General features: G+C 42.1%; 1 protein-coding gene across 2 annotated transcripts in view; it reads right to left on the minus strand.

Moving 5' to 3' along the window:
- Nucleotides 1-15,771, minus strand: part of LOC126407499 (Golgi apparatus protein 1-like) — a 60,156-nt gene that overhangs the window by 19,970 nt on the left and 24,415 nt on the right. Inside the window, exons 5-13 of one of the 2 annotated variants that reach the window (XM_050072432.1) lie at nt 11,432-11,635; nt 9,656-9,727; nt 9,218-9,404; nt 6,311-6,525; nt 5,758-5,879; nt 5,082-5,183; nt 4,524-4,677; nt 3,849-3,890; nt 1,047-1,271 (exon numbers count right to left, since the gene is read on the minus strand). In XM_050072432.1, the coding sequence (XP_049928389.1) occupies nt 1,047-1,271; nt 3,849-3,890; nt 4,524-4,677; nt 5,082-5,183; nt 5,758-5,879; nt 6,311-6,525; nt 9,218-9,404; nt 9,656-9,727; nt 11,432-11,635 (1,323 nt within the window). The remainder of the gene's footprint in view (nt 1-1,046; nt 1,272-3,848; nt 3,891-4,523; nt 4,678-5,081; nt 5,184-5,757; nt 5,880-6,310; nt 6,526-9,217; nt 9,405-9,655; nt 9,728-11,431; nt 11,636-15,771) is intronic. The other variant, XM_050072433.1, reaches the window with a different exon arrangement.

Here is a 15,771-nt window from a genome sequence, read left to right on the forward strand (position 1 = left end):
AGAAATGGTTGTAATTCCTACACGGTTCATACTACATTTTTGAAAAAAGCCTTAAATGAAAGCTGAGAGTCTGCACTTTAAGCAGGTATTCATTGTTTCATTTAAAACCCATTGTGGTGGTGTACAGAGCCAAAATGACGACAACTGTATCATTGTCCAAATAATTATGGACCTGACTGTATATATAAATTATCTTAAAACGTTTAAAGAGGAAACTGACAATTTGTTTTGCTTGAACTTATTATGAATTAAATGTTGATTGCACAGTGTAATGGCTGAAGAATGACGACACACTCAGCATTTAGATCACTATAAAACTCGCTTTCACTCTGCAGTTCTGTCACCGCATACGATCTCATGGGAACATGAAGGCTCCATTTCTGGCACAAAGGAAGTGCGTCAACCATTGTGCAACCAAAACAGGAAGTTACTATCCCCATTTGAGGAAATGGTGGACGGTGGAACAAACTAGGTAATTGTGGATCAACTAAATGCAGCATCTCCTGTGCTGTTAATTGCTACGCTCGGAGGAAAAGAGAAAGCAAACCGGTTGTCCTTGCCATGCCGGCGGCAACAATACCACTCGGAAACATTTTAAAGTTTTGTGTTTCAACTTGAATCACTCAGTTTATCTACATTTAAAAACACCAAATATGGAAATGCATGGTGTTCAAAGGACAGTGACAAACAGCTGTTGCCTCTGAATGGGATCAAATCTTCAGACAGTTTCCAAAATCTGTTGGAAAGCATGAAACCAGAAGACTGGAGGTTATGAAATTAATTTGGTTCAGGTGTTACTTTTGGTCTTTTAGTGTTGGTCTTTACATTCCTGTTTTTTGTTTTAAAAAAAGAAGGTAATTTTCTGTTGACTGACAAAAATGAACAAAATATTAAACATCTTTATGTTGAAATTCTAACTAAACTAAACTAAACTAAACTAAACTAAACTAGACTAGAGGAAACTATGACTCTCTACTTCATGTGTGCTTGGCTGCTAAATCGTTTGTGAGTGTTGCATCATGGGTAGCAGCAGATGTGGTGCTTACCTCTGACTCCAGCTCTGTCAGGTTCCCCACCACGTCTCTGCAGTCAGACACCAGATCCTCCAGGTGATCCTGCAGACACTCCAGCTCCTGTCCGGCCTCCGTCTTCTCGCTGCACCACTTCCCCAGGTCGGTCATACATCGTCTCTGGAGCTCGGGATCCAGCTTCACGTCCAGCGCCCTCTGGTGGAGGATCCTCTGCACCTCTACCTTACAGTCTCTGGAGAGCTGCAGGAGAAGGACGACCACATTGGGTTAGACGAGACAAGAGAAACACCTAGCTGTTGTTGTTCCATGAGGCCTTAAAGTGATACTGCACTCCAGATTATTACCTAGTACTTTGATAAGTGGCTGTTTTAAGGTTGTAGATTTGTTAGTTAGTTTCTTTAGACAGTTGCAAAGATATAAGAAAGAGGCTTATTTGTCATAATTAATACAAAGTTTCCAGCAGAGCTTCAGAGCCTCCTGAAACGTGCTCCACAAACTTGGTGATGTAGTGACTAATTGCAGGGCTAGTTGTTTTACCACTGTAGCTGGTGAGCTAATGGCTAACACGCTAGCATTCCAGTGCTGATCAGTCACAGTTAGACTTTCGAGTTTCTTCCCATTTACTCTACACTGGACTGTTATCCTCTGCTTTTTCTCTGAAGGTGGAGCTTCAATAAAACTGGAAGGAGACACAGCTAATGAGCTACGATAGCTTCCTGCAGCTCTCCGTCTTCCGTCTTAAAAGTTGTCACTGTGAGGGCAGCTTGCTGTTGGTCAGTGGCGGCATAAATGTGTATATCATTCAACAAAGTCAAACTCAACTAGGGTTGCAAAATTCTGGGAATATTCATGGTGAAAACTTTCCATGTGATTTAATTGGAATTTACGGGAAATTAAAAAAAGTGATGGGAGAAATCCCAACATCAGATAATCACGGCCAAAAGAGTTTGGGATGATATCTTTGTGATATCTTCAGAAATTTTGAAATACAAATTAATAAACAATGCTATCAATAAAATTCATCTTTAACTTGGTGTATTAAACATTTTGTTGCTTCTTTCACAAATGAATTGTAGGGAGTGTAGGGAGGTGGCATAACTGCACAACATCTCTAAAAACAAATTGTATTTACACTTAAGGGAGCGTGAGAAGGCAAACAGACGGTGTTGGAGGAAGGAGACAAAGCGAGAACACAAAGAAACTGAAATTATTTTGGAGCCGTTGGATTATTTATATCATATTAACTTGTATATTATTGACGTGACAACAAAATTTCATTTTAAAAATTTGCGGTTAGTGTCAATACTATTAAAAAGTGACACCCCTATATTGAACTTGTACAAAATTTGTAAAATTTCAAGATATTTTCCAGAAATTTTCAAACCTTTTTCAACCTGAAACTCAAGACACAAAAACATTACGTGAGAGAATTCACAAATTGTGTGATTTCATTACGTTAACTGAAAAATGTCAGCGTTTTTAAAGCTGTAGTGACCGGGCCTTAACAAACAAACTCAACACTTAACTATATTTTGGAAAACATGGATGTTTAAAGAGCCTGGTCTCCCTCCCTGTGAATTCACTTTATTCATCAACTGTCAACCACAAATTCTGCATTATATTTTGCTTTTTTTTTTAAATCCCTAACTTTCAACTTTTACTTGCACTATTTTTTGCCTCAGATACTCATTTTTTCAAAGGTGGGAACAAGTCATTGTTATGCAAGTCACAAGTCAGTCTCAAGGCTTTGAACTCAAGTCTGAAGTCAATTCCCAAGTCAAGACCAACTCGGTCTCCAAAGTCGTTGAAATCAGGTGCTTAGGCAGTGACTGGCAGGCAGCGTCCTGTCAGGTCTGCATGATATGCGGCCAGTTGCAGTTATTATTTAACAGCGCCTGGAGGTGGCGAGGGAAACACAGCGTGACAACAATTAAAGTTAAGGTGGCGAAAGTCTACACAGTGTGGGAAGGTGGGAGGGGTGTTGGATGGGTCTAACAACCACCAACCTTCACCCAGGAGGCTGGTGTTTGCTTCCTGTAAGATTGTTTAGCCAAACTCTGTTCTTTTCCTAAACCCAACCACGTGTGTGTGTTGTTGAAGGAAAACACACATCAAGTCGCTGAGTTGTTCCAACATTGTGAGTTTATTTTAAAAGAGACTGTTGCAAACTGAACATTTCTTGAGAAAACAGAAGTGTATTTTGAAAGAAGACAATGACACGGCGTCCCAGAACGTTAACAACCAACATCTTGCGCGTCATATGTGGACGTGGAAAGTCCAGGACCAAATGTTAATGCGTGAGGACGTCGGAGTGACAATGTGTTGGTTTGACAGATCCTGAACATAAAATGGACTGCATATAAAGATAATCTTTCAAGAGGTTTCTGCACTTGTTTTGATAATTTCCCTGTAATTAAAACTGGTAAAAACTTGAAATCAAGCTCATCGCTACCACTTTTATTCATGAAGGACTCAGAGGAGTGTAAACAATATACCTGAGTGGAGTATCACTTCAAGGAAACAGCCAACACATCTGATTATTATCAAGAACTTCATTTGCTCCAGTTGATTAATCAGCAGAACCATGTTTTCCATAATTGGAGATTTGCATCGATTCTTCACATCACAGTTCAGCAGCTCACTTCACGTCTCACACAATGACTCTTCACATTCAGCTCCCACATGCACCGCCATTACAGAAGAATTACACAGCACAATCACTTCCCCCTTTAAACCACCAATCATCATGACAGGCATGTCCAGTTTCCTTTGATTATCATCATCATCATCGTCAGTTCAGCAGCATGACGTACTCACAGTCAACCTCTGGGTTTCTGCTTCAGACTCCCCACTGAGGAACTACGAGAATATTCTCTGGTCAGTGAGAAGGTTCGCAGACGTCCTGTATATTTGCAGTTTTAATTTCCTTCTGCACACTGACAGTATAAATACACATGTATATCAGTGGCCTGTCATTTGGCTGCTGCTCTCATCAGGTGAGCTTAAAAGACCTTAAACCTCAGATCAACACTTTAAACTAAGAGGAAAAGGGTCAATACACCCACATTTTACCAACACAATTTCCCCACGTGGTAGCTAGCCATCCAGTGTTTATAAAACGATCTGTTATTTTGAGATTTCAGCAGCTTTGGCCACCACTCCAGTGTGATAGAGGTAAACAGCCTTTGGTTTGTGGTGCTCACAGTATTTAGAAAAAAAGAAAGACAGCAAAACAAACAAACAAAAAAACCCTTAAGATTTATCCCCAGACCACACTACTGTTGTTTTAACCAGCTCAGACTGAAAACTGATGATTAAAACCAGGATTATTTCAAGTGAGATGTATGTGGTGTGTGGCAGAACCCACAGCAGCAGATATAGAAGACGTAGACGAAGAAAGTATGAGTGAACTGACCCTTTAAAAGGTTTAGATATCAGGAAAAACCCTCCAGTGATGGTGCTGTCCTGAGGACAGAAGCTCAAGAGACTCACCCTCCGTCCCTGCTCCACAGAGCGGTAGGCGTGGCGGTACAGGCAGGAGAAAATGGCGCCAGGTGGCATCATTTCGCTGGTCTCGTTCCAGCCATGAGTGTGGCAGAGCCGAGCGGCATCGCCCTGACATTTCTTATATAAGACGGGATCCAACCTGGGAAACAACACAGGAAGTGATGCAGGTAAATTCAATCAATTTTATTTATAAAGCCCAATATCACAGATCACAGTTTGCCTCACAGGGCTTTACAGCATACGACATCCCTCTGTCCTTATGACCCTCACAGCTGATCAGGAAAAACTCCCCAAAAAACCCTTTAACGGGGAAAAAAACGGTAGAATTGTCTAACAGTACACATTAACACTGCACCGGCTGGTTTCTAATCTCACAGCTAACAGTACACATTAACACTGCACCGGCTGGTTTCTAATCTCACAGGACTTTAATGTTTTGCTCCTGAGCTGTAAATCAGTCTTTAAACTTGGTTTATCAAAGGTCAGTGAAATTAAAGCTGCAGGTTTTGTAGCTTGTGAAGAAGGAGCATCAGCAGGACTTACTTCCAGTCTCTGGCGATAAAGTACTGCAGCTCCAGCAGTCTGTGCTCACACTCCTCCACCATCTTCTCTGTGTACAGATGCTCCATCAGACAGGACAGGATCCTGCAGGAGCAGCAGCACAAGTACAGCAACTGCATATTTAAACTTTCATCTTTATTCAGACCAGGGGTCTTCAATGGTTTCCAAGCCTGGGGACCAATCGTGGCCCGTGGACAACCCGAACTCTGACGCTTTAACTTTGGATTAGATTTTTTTTTTTTTTTTTTTTTTTTTTTTTTAAATCAGACTCTGATTGAATTGGGATCTTTGCAGCAGTGAATAACAGAAAAAACACATAAAAAGGTGTAAATGACAAATATAAATACTCCACAGAATTACAGGAGAAATAAATATAAAAATACAATTAACCCCTTTAACGACTAAATCAGCCTAATTCATGAAGTCATGTTAGGATGGATTCTAACAAGCATTCAACCAAACTTTATGACAACTCTCCTTTGTGTCAGTTTTTTTGTAATTGTAATTAAGTGACATTAGTTTATGTTTAATTTTGTCTTTCCTCTAAATAAGAGCTTTGAAATGTACCGATGCAAAGTAACAGACAATCATGAAACAGAAAACAGCACGTGTGCTACACAGTTACCACGGAGAGAGAAGACCATCGTGTTTGACTCACATGGGGTCTCCGCTGCGGATGTGTTTGCAGGCGGTCTGGATGACAGACTCACAGGCTTCGTTGAGCGCCCGGTCGATGCGGTAGTCGGCTCCGGGGTCGGCTTCCTGGATCAGAGTCTGGAGCTGAGGATGGAAGACACAACAACATCAATGACAAAAGAACAACAACAACACAACAACAACAACTGGAAGCTCTCGTCTGGGAGCTGCTGCTGCTGCCGCTGCTGCTGCTGCTACTGCTGCTGCGACCAAGAACGTCCTCTTCGTTTAAACTGGAAATTCGTTTCACTTGACGTGATTATTTATTCCTGAAAAATGAGACTTTAATTAGACTGAACCAATTAAACTCATCTCGGCTTAAGACAACAGCAAAATGTGATCACCGCACCAAAATGATGACGTGCTGTGTAACATGACAACCAGGGGAAAAGAACCAACGTTTGCTTGTCAAGACAGAAAATATTAACTTCAGAACAAAAGCTTGTCGCTTGTGACAAATGAAAGTTTATTTTCTGTATAGTTACTGTCATATATAAGATTTAAACATGACTTACAGCCCTCTGACAGTTGGCGTCGATGGCGCCCATGTCTCCTCGGCCGACCCTCATCAGGCAGTGCAGCGTTCGTCCTTTACGGTGCAGACCGGAGCAGTGACCTTCGATCTCGCTCCGACAGTGCAGCACGATCTCCGGACTCAGAGAGAAATCCTCCATCAGCATCCGCCTGTAGTCCATCATCTCGCCCTGACACTCGCCACTGACCACACGACCTGAGACACACGCAAACACACAGTGCTGAATGAAACACTCAACAGACACAACAGTTTATAGAGTGTAGCTTACAGAAGTTGAGTTAATGGTAATTTTAAGTTGTTTCTTATTATGTAGCTTTTTAAAATGTTTTTATTAATGATGCAAACTGAACTGTAGCTTTATAGGAGTCAAACTGCGGGCCACGTTTAGTCCACAGGCCACATATGGCCCACCAACACTTCACATCCGGCCTGCCAAATATTGATAAGTCTAGAAAATGTGAGGAGGAAACGATGCGTTCCAGTATTTAGGATATTATAGTCGTGCACTGAACAGCAGTGGGATAAGTGAAGCTGAATCAAAACTCCGTCTTTCATAAGAAGAATGTGATCTGTGTCATATCTCCGAGCAAGAATGCACAAGAATGAAGAATTGCACCAGTCAAGACACTGCACAATGTTGGCGTCAAAACCAATTTAAGTTAACTGATATTTCCCTCCAATAAGGACTGCATTCTGTTGACTGAGTTTCCATACTTTCAGATTTTAACCATCACTCCTCAGTGAACTGTCTCCTTGGCGGAGGTCTGAGAGCATTTTCTAGTTAAGTGTCTTTATAGTAAGTCTACCTTCACCAGCTGCATCAGTGAAATAAAATCCTGGCTGCAAACCAACTTCCTCAAACTTAACTGTGACAAACACATTCATTACTTCCAGACTAGGGTTGGGACTCGTTAGGATTTTAACGATTCCGATTCCCTACCGATTCCTACATTATATTCATTATACTTGCTATAATTAAACAAGTATATAATAAACACAAATGCAATCATACAAATACAAAACCTTTATTCTAACTGTTGCACAGTACAATTAGATGAAAATACACATTTGTGTGTGGTGTGTATTTCAGATTTAGAGCTTGTATCATCTCCCTGAGAATATATAACAACAAAAAGTGATTCTCTGATTTCTACAGTAACATAACACTATTACCTCAAATTAACCACAGCAATGTAATAAAAAATACTTATATGCATTCATGCTTGGGCACTGTTATTTACGTGACAACACCTGAACATAACACACACAGACACACATTAGCTGTTTGTTTCTACCTCTCCCCTCTCTGGAAGCAGACCTCCCACCGCCCGCCTCCGCCTTGATTAAACGCTGAAAATTAAATAAAAGAGGGAGATAGGTGTCTCCTATTTTATCTTATTTTGTTATATTTCTCCCTCTCCCCTCGCTGGAAGCGTCGGACCTCCCGCCACCCGCTCCCGCTGCCCGCTCCCGTCTCAAACACGGAGGTCTCCCTCTCCGCTGAGCACCCGGCGCACGCCCGGCCTGTTAAATAGCCTGTAACCATGACAACTGTGTGACACAAACTCAGTGCTTTAGTGATTAGATAATGTCGAGCTCGGTCGGGTTCGGACAGAAATATGCCTGTGCCGCACTCTAATGGAAATGCACGTGACGTTTTTTTTTTTTTTTTTGTACAATCTAGGAACCGTTTGGAGGAACCGTTACGCCAAATGTGATGGAACCGGTTCTGGAACCGGTACTTTGGACCCGGTTCCAAAAAAGAACCGGATCCGGATCCCAACCCTATTCCAGACTGGAGTCCTGCATCAGTCTCCTCTACAGTGTGTCGGCCAAAACACTCAAGACACTACTGTATATCCAGAACTCAGCTGCTCGTCTTCTCACACACTCACCCCCGTCCTTCATAACCTCCACTGGCTCCCCATCCCTCAACATATCCACTTTAAACTCCTCATCATCACTTACAAAGCTCTTCACAACCTGGCTGCCCCACACCTGTCTGAGCTCCGCCACCGGCACACTCCCTCACACACTCTCAGGTCAGCTGATGCAAACCTGAAAATATTAAACTTTAATTTTAAGCTTTAGGTCTTGTTCTGAGCACCAGCGTCTTTCTGAGAGTGTCTGTGGCCGCTAAGAGAAAATGTGCCGTGCTCTGGGTCTCTTTTCTCCAGCATTTTGTGCTTCTGTTGAAAATCTCTGATTTTTTCTGAAAGGCACTGGTGACGTCACTGCTGCTTCTTTAACCACTGTCTGTCCCAAGCTGTTTGAAACTATCACAACAAAGACAGAAAAGCAGATTTGTGGGAGCAGAACGATACTGAATGTTGAGCTTTTATCACTGTGTGTGTTGGTAGCTTGACTGTGTAGTCACCCCTGTGTTACTGTTGCGTCACAACAGCTACCTCGCTAAAATTAATGTCAACATATTGTTGCCACAGAAACAAAACCCTGCGTGGCGTGGCACGTCACTAAAACAGTGCTGGGTTGAAGCCCTCCCCAGAAAGAAAAACGCTATGTGGACACGCCCCTCACAACCTGAATATTTAAGTTTCATTTTGTATCTTGTTAAAAAGAATCTTTAAATGAAGAAAAAATATTTTCAATTTCTCTAATAATTAATTCAGAATTATTATTATTTTTTTATTCTCTTTCATGTCTAAATCGTAAAACAGGAACCTACATGCATTTTTGTTGCAATTAAGATGCTGCAAGAAGAACTAAGACAACCACATTGCTGCAACCTTCTTGCTTCTTTTTCTGACTGACTGACTGACTGACAGATACTCGGGCTGCCTGTGGCCTCTGGCTGTCCGCTGAAGACATAAATAAGTGTTTATGACTCAGAGTGACTGACGGGCAGGACGCTCACTGAGCTGCTTACCTCTGTGCACAGCAGACTCCAGACAGAGCAGCAGGTAGGACAAGCGAGCTTCTCGGGCTCGGGGCATGTTGTTGTCTGCGCTGCAGCGGTATTTCCTCAGGTCCGACTTGCAGGCTTTGGCCAGCGAGTAGCTCACCTTGTAGTCCTGAGCGATCAGCTTCTGCCTGGTGGTCAGCGCCTCGCGGCACTGAGGACACACAGCCGCCGTCAGTATCACAGCACAGGCTCAAACGTTTTCTACTCCAAGGTGGCAGAATGTCATGTAATGGTGTAACAAGACTGTGTTTCCTCACAGGATCTGTCTTCGATGTTTAATGTTGTATTATGACCTTGAGCTTTACCACGTCTGTCACTCTGTGGACTTTATTTTACACAATCTACTGTCATGGAAATTTACAATAAAGCAGCTTGTTAAAAGTATTTGGATATTAAACTCACCCTCTCAGACATCGCCTCCTCAAACTTGTGATTGAAAAGACATTTGTAAACTCGTCCTTCTCCAGCCAGTGTCTACAAAATAAAAATCACACCACAGTCCATTAACAGCAGAGAGATTCCTTCTCACTGGAAATATTTCTTGCTCTTTTCATCATTTCATCAAGCAAATATTCACAATTACAACACGCAACACTATGACTGATCCTGAGAAGCTGATTCATTCAGATAATCCCTGATTCCTTTGATATCAGACATTATTTTATTATAAGTCAAGGCTCAAAATACCACGTGCATATGCATGGTAGTGTAAAGGAAAGTTGAGCTGTGCACATAATTCTCAGCTCAACATACGCCAGTGCACTTAACATAAGGTTGTGCAGGGCTGCTAACTCTCACACATTGATCGTGAGATTCACGCAATCGACACTTCACCGGCCACATGACTATTTTATCATGCAGTGAAAAACTGAGCTATGACTGATAACAATGCGGCGCTAAAGGGCGACACTGACAGCTGACGAAGAGACACACAGAGCGACACAACTAAGAAGAATAAGAATACACAAACTGGTGCAGTAAAAAAAAAAAACATTATTTGATGCGGGTTACTTTAAGGCTGCTGTCAGCCCTAGAGTGGTCTCCTCTGGTCTGAATCAGGGCCTCATGTTGTTCCAAAGTTGTATAATTGCCTAGAGTTGGTTCGTGTTCTCACGGCAGCATTTACAAGAGGACCAGATCAAATGCCTTGTGTGAGAAAGCTGCTCTTGATTGGTCAGAATTTCCATGTGGGAAAAATCCAGGAAGTAAAGCAAACGTTGAAGAAGAGTACACTTGCAAGATAAATGTGACACTTTCTAATGTCACAATGGAGGGACAACTACGCAGGTTGATTTTAGCGCTGCTCATCGTGGACTATATTGCTGTCATTGTTCATTTTAGTCAAACCATACAGTTTGAAAACGAGGCGCGGCTCCAACTAGAAAACAATGTTTTGATGCATTGGATGTGCTGAATGTGCATATTAAGGCAGTACAGGAGGAGGTGCACATTAATAATCCTCCAGGACTGTAACATGCTCATGTTTAACCCAAACAATGTGTCATGTGACTGCAGTTGCTTCACATCCAGGTCGGAACACCTTCTCACCACAAACCAACCGCACCAGAGTTCCTTTGGAACCGGACTGAGACCACCTCTTCAAGAAGGTCTCAGTCCGGTTGTTTTGGTGTGTTCACACCTGCACAAATGAACCGCACTGAGGGGACAAATGAACTTGAGTTCGATTGAGCCAAACCAAACAGGGCAGGTGTCTCGTGTCTCGTCTTGGGTATGTTGTCTGATTAGCCTGAGGCATGCCTGTGTCACTGACGTGAGATAATTAGGAGAGACTCCTCTTTTGCAACTTCATAACTAAAGTTAATGTGATGTTACCACAAACCGAGGCTCACTGCAGGTTTTCAAACATGAAAACTGAACTGACGTCCAATTTTTTAAGAAGCTGATAAAACCGACATGTTTCTCATTTTACCTGACGATCATTACAAAAATATAAAATGTGCAGAACCAGGAAATCACAACAGGACATAAGTGTTTAAAGGGTAAGAAATATATCAGTGTTAATCAGCATAGAAAAGGACGCAGTCAGCACTTTCTACAGAAACTCTTGAGATGTATTTGTGATAGCAGTAACCAGCCAACAGATCAGTTAACAGAAGATGTTTCATGGCGCTGTGGAGGTGTGAGTAGATAGAGTAGATAGATCAACTGAATCCTCACATTTTCACAGAAGCGCTCTCGGTCGTCGCGGCAGGCGAAGTACAGGTATCGATCCAGGTGGAAGTCGTCTGAGGAGAGCTCAGCGACTCTCATGATGGACTTTTTACAGTCGTCCTTGATGGAGTGAGCCCCCGGCTGCTCCTCTGCCTCCCGCACCAAACCTTTCTCCAAACAGGCGATGACCTCGCCCTGAGAGTGGATGTCCTGCACACCGAGAGAGCAAAGGTCACAGTTAAGTGTCAGACTCTGTCATTCAGCTCTAGTGTTAAAGGGATTCCTTTTCAGACAGCAGCTCAAGCTCTAACATGTATTCATTCAAATCAATCTGTTCTTTTAAACCAATTAATTTCTCACACTCTGTAAAACAAAGAGGCAGCCTTCACCAGTGCCAGAGGAAAGTCTGTCCTGGTCTATTTGCTCCTGGTTGCACACTTTCTTTCTAAGACTGCACTATACCAACAACACCTTGTCCAACCTTGAAGCAGATGGGCTACAGCAGCAGAAGACCACACCAGGTGCCACTCCTGTCAGCTAACAACAGGAAACTGAGGCTACAATTCACACGGGTTTTCTCACCAAAACTGGACAATAGAAGATTGGAAAAACCACATTCAGATGGAAGCATGGATCCATCCTGCCTTGTATCAACGCTTCAGGCTGCTGCTGGTGGTGTAATGGTGTGGGGGAGATTTTCTTAGTACCAACTGAGCATGGTTTAAACACCACAGCCTACCTGAGTATTGTTGCTGAGCGTGTCCATCCCTTTATGACCACAGTGTACCCATCTTCTGATGGCTACTTCCAGCAGGATAACGCACCATGTCACAAAGCTCACATCATCTCAAACATGACAATGAGTTCACTGTACTCCAATGGCCTCCACAGTCACCAGATCTCAGTCCAATAGAGCACTGCCTGATGTCATCATGTCAATATGGACCAAATCTCTGAGGAATGTTTCAGCACCTTGTTGAATCTGTGACACCAAGAATTAAAAAGGGATCCAACCTGGTACTAGCAAGGTGTACCTAATAAAGTGGCTGGTGAGACATTTTAAGAGATACCAGTAAGAGGGAAAAACCCATGACCTCTGATTAAAGCACGACACTGGCCACAGTTCAAACATGGATAATTACCACCTGGAGGGTGAGACAGAAACTGCTGAGGAGGATTGTACATGTGTTTATTAAATGCAGATGAATGTTGAATGCCATGCAGACAGTTCCCTCTTTTTCTGCCAAAGAGAGAGCACTGAGAGCCGACACTTTAAAAAATTAGTCATCCTTTCCTCATCCAGGTAGAAGTGAAGTCTTTTTTTAATGTGAATTCCAAAACACCTGTTTGGGGAAAATAACAATTACTACCATTTTTTTAAACACACACACACACAAATGTTCCCAATTTAAAAGTAATAACAGTGCAGTTTATAGCCTCACTAATCCCACACAGAGTGAGCTTTCCTTTCACTCCATAAATCATTTTGTCAGAGGATGTCGTGTATGTTTTCAGCGCGCTGAGAGACGAGCTCAGTCTGAGTAAACATGGTCAGTCTAATCTCCACTCCGAGCAGCTCCGGCACACTGAAACGAGCCACCGTGACAAATTCCTGATAATGAAACCAACTCTGCTCCCGCTGACAAATAAATAATTTGCTCCCAGTTCTAATTGTGCCCGCGCGATATCCCATAATAACTGCGTGTCTAACAGGCTTATGAGGTTTAGCTTGGCTCAGCAGCAGGAGAACACGTTCAGAGGAGATGGATTCGCTCTGCTCGCTGACAAACTGCTGTCAAAGTTGTCTTTTCTCATTCCAGCTGAGTCACACTTTGAACACAGTCTCTGGGTGAATTTAGACCCAGTGGAAGCAGTGACGACGGCTCATAAGACCCACCACACAATCTGTTTGTCACACATGTAAACACCACACACAACGCTCACAGGTGCTGTTGTTAGGACTTCTTACACCTGCAGACAACCAACATTATGTACCAGTCCCTCAGCCTGGTCACTCATACACAACAAACTATTTGCCATTTCCTGCAAAACAGGAAAAACTACTTGTGTTCTAGGAGTAAAAATACTCTGATAACATGTGAATTCTTTTCACCATCCTGCACGGATCCAATTCCAACTTCCCTCTCTTCCCTCCTCCCAAATTCATCCACTTAAATGTGTCTAAATCAATCTAACAAACCATGATGTCTGCCACCAGCTTTACATGGACATACTTTAAAAGACAGCGACGACGAGGAGAATATGATCCACTCCAGCTTGATAGAGTGACCCTGAAAAAGCTTAAGTACTTGCTTTAATGAATTTCATTTGTTTATACTATAAAAATGTGTCAAATATCACTTACATAAGGCAAACTGGCACAAGATAATCACGAGGTGTCGTCCTCTGGAATACATGACCTGCTTGCTTCATTGCACAAAGGGATGATTCATGAAAATATGGACTCCAAACCACACTCACAAGCATTTTGCTTGACTGACTTGTAGACACTGCACCTGTTTATATCTAAATGTTATATCTAAACAGAAAAGTCAATAAATATATTTGACCAAAGAAAAATATTAATTAATTAATAATAAGTTCACACTGCATGTGAAGTTTCTGTTAAATGTTTTCTTCTTTGTTCACCTAATTGTTTGTCCTTTTTTGTTGCCTTTTCATTAAAAAAATCCCTTTTCTCTCTTGGTTTTTAATACAATGATGCCTCTGTTGTTCTGTTTTGTAATTGTGTTGTGGCATCATTTCCACCATTGCTGCTGAATTTGATCTTTTTGTCTTTGTACATTATTTGCTGACTTGTTCTGTATATCTTTATAAAAATACACTGGAGCTGTCAGGTTGGGAACCCATTGGTTTATGCATATTTGTCCTTGTTGCATGCTGCAATCACTCTTTCATTTCTCCAAAAATATGACAATATTTCTTCAGGGAGTGCAGTTAGTTACAGTGTGGGCTACATGCTTACTCTGACAGCTTGCTGGACAATCACAAAGGGGCGGGGCTTAGCGAAAGGTCATTTGATCACACCTGATCAGATCAGATCAGATCAATGAATTAGAGGAGCAGCTGCAGCAGCAGAAAGCAAACTTTCTTTTACTGGTTAGACCCAGCACTGGACAGCAGGGTGCATGGTTTCCATGGGAATGAAGCTGGTTCTGTCTAAAGTAGACGACACTAAAATCAGCCTATATGAATTAACGAACAGGTTTATTTCTTTTTCACTGCGCTTGGTGCTCTGTTGCGCCGCCTGTGTCCTAAGTACAAAAAATGTACAAAAAAATCTAAATGTGTCAGCACATGTTGATATTGTGTCAATGCCACAAATAAATGAATGTGTGGGAAACCCTGCAATGACTTACTGTAGTAAGTAAGCAGCATTCCACACATTTGAGAAACTGAAACCAGAAAGTGTTTGGCACATTTGCTTTGAAAATGACTTTAATGCTGAATAATTATATCTGTGAGGTGTTGTGAAGATTTCTGTCTTCAGTCAATAATTGAGCTTTAGTGTCATGTTTAAAAGAAGACGTCTCAGTAATTTCATGAACAGCTGGTAACTGTAGTTTTTAATCACAGAAACAGGAGGAAATAATGAATTTGTTGGGAACTATTTTCAGTGAAGGATTAATCCACATTCGGTGCACTGGTGGTATTTGGTGCAGCAGGACGGTGTACGCAGGACTAAGTCAACTGAGTCAGTTAAGTTTGAACCTACTGAGCTTCCATCTATATTAACACAAGTGAACACACGTACTGTCACTGCACTTAAACAACTTGATGCAGGGAGGAAGTTGGTGCAACATGACGAAGCACGTCTTGTAGCATTTGTCATATCTCGCTGTGAACCACAAGCAGCTGATTTAAGATAAGGGACTCAAGTGGATGAAGTTCTCAGTCACTCGGGTCAGGGTAATCTCAAGTGCTATATCGCAGACAACTGCAGCTCTCATTCAAGAGGCTTCTTCCGTTCTTCTGTTCCAAGAAGCCTCTTGAATGAGAGGTGAAACATTTTCAAGAAACTCAAGCAGGTCCAGTTGCCTATGATGTAGCACTGAAGTATACAGGACTCAACATTTACAGTGTTCATGACAAAAGCAGGGATTACTCATTTATTCTTTATTTTACTAAATAACCATAACTAGTCCATAGCCATTGGTAGCTTTGTCACCTTCTACCTATGCCAGTCCTCAATGCCTATGTGCAGTTTCACATAGATTGACCACGTCAGTGAGTAGAAAAACGTGAGACAGACAGAATGACTGACTGACAGAATGACACACTGACAGTTTCTGTGATTATGTACAGCATACCATACCATGACTTAG

Source organism: Epinephelus moara, chromosome 20 (assembly GCF_006386435.1).
Source record: "Epinephelus moara isolate mb chromosome 20, YSFRI_EMoa_1.0, whole genome shotgun sequence".
In the NCBI taxonomy this organism is placed as follows: domain Eukaryota; kingdom Metazoa; phylum Chordata; class Actinopteri; order Perciformes; family Serranidae; genus Epinephelus; species Epinephelus moara.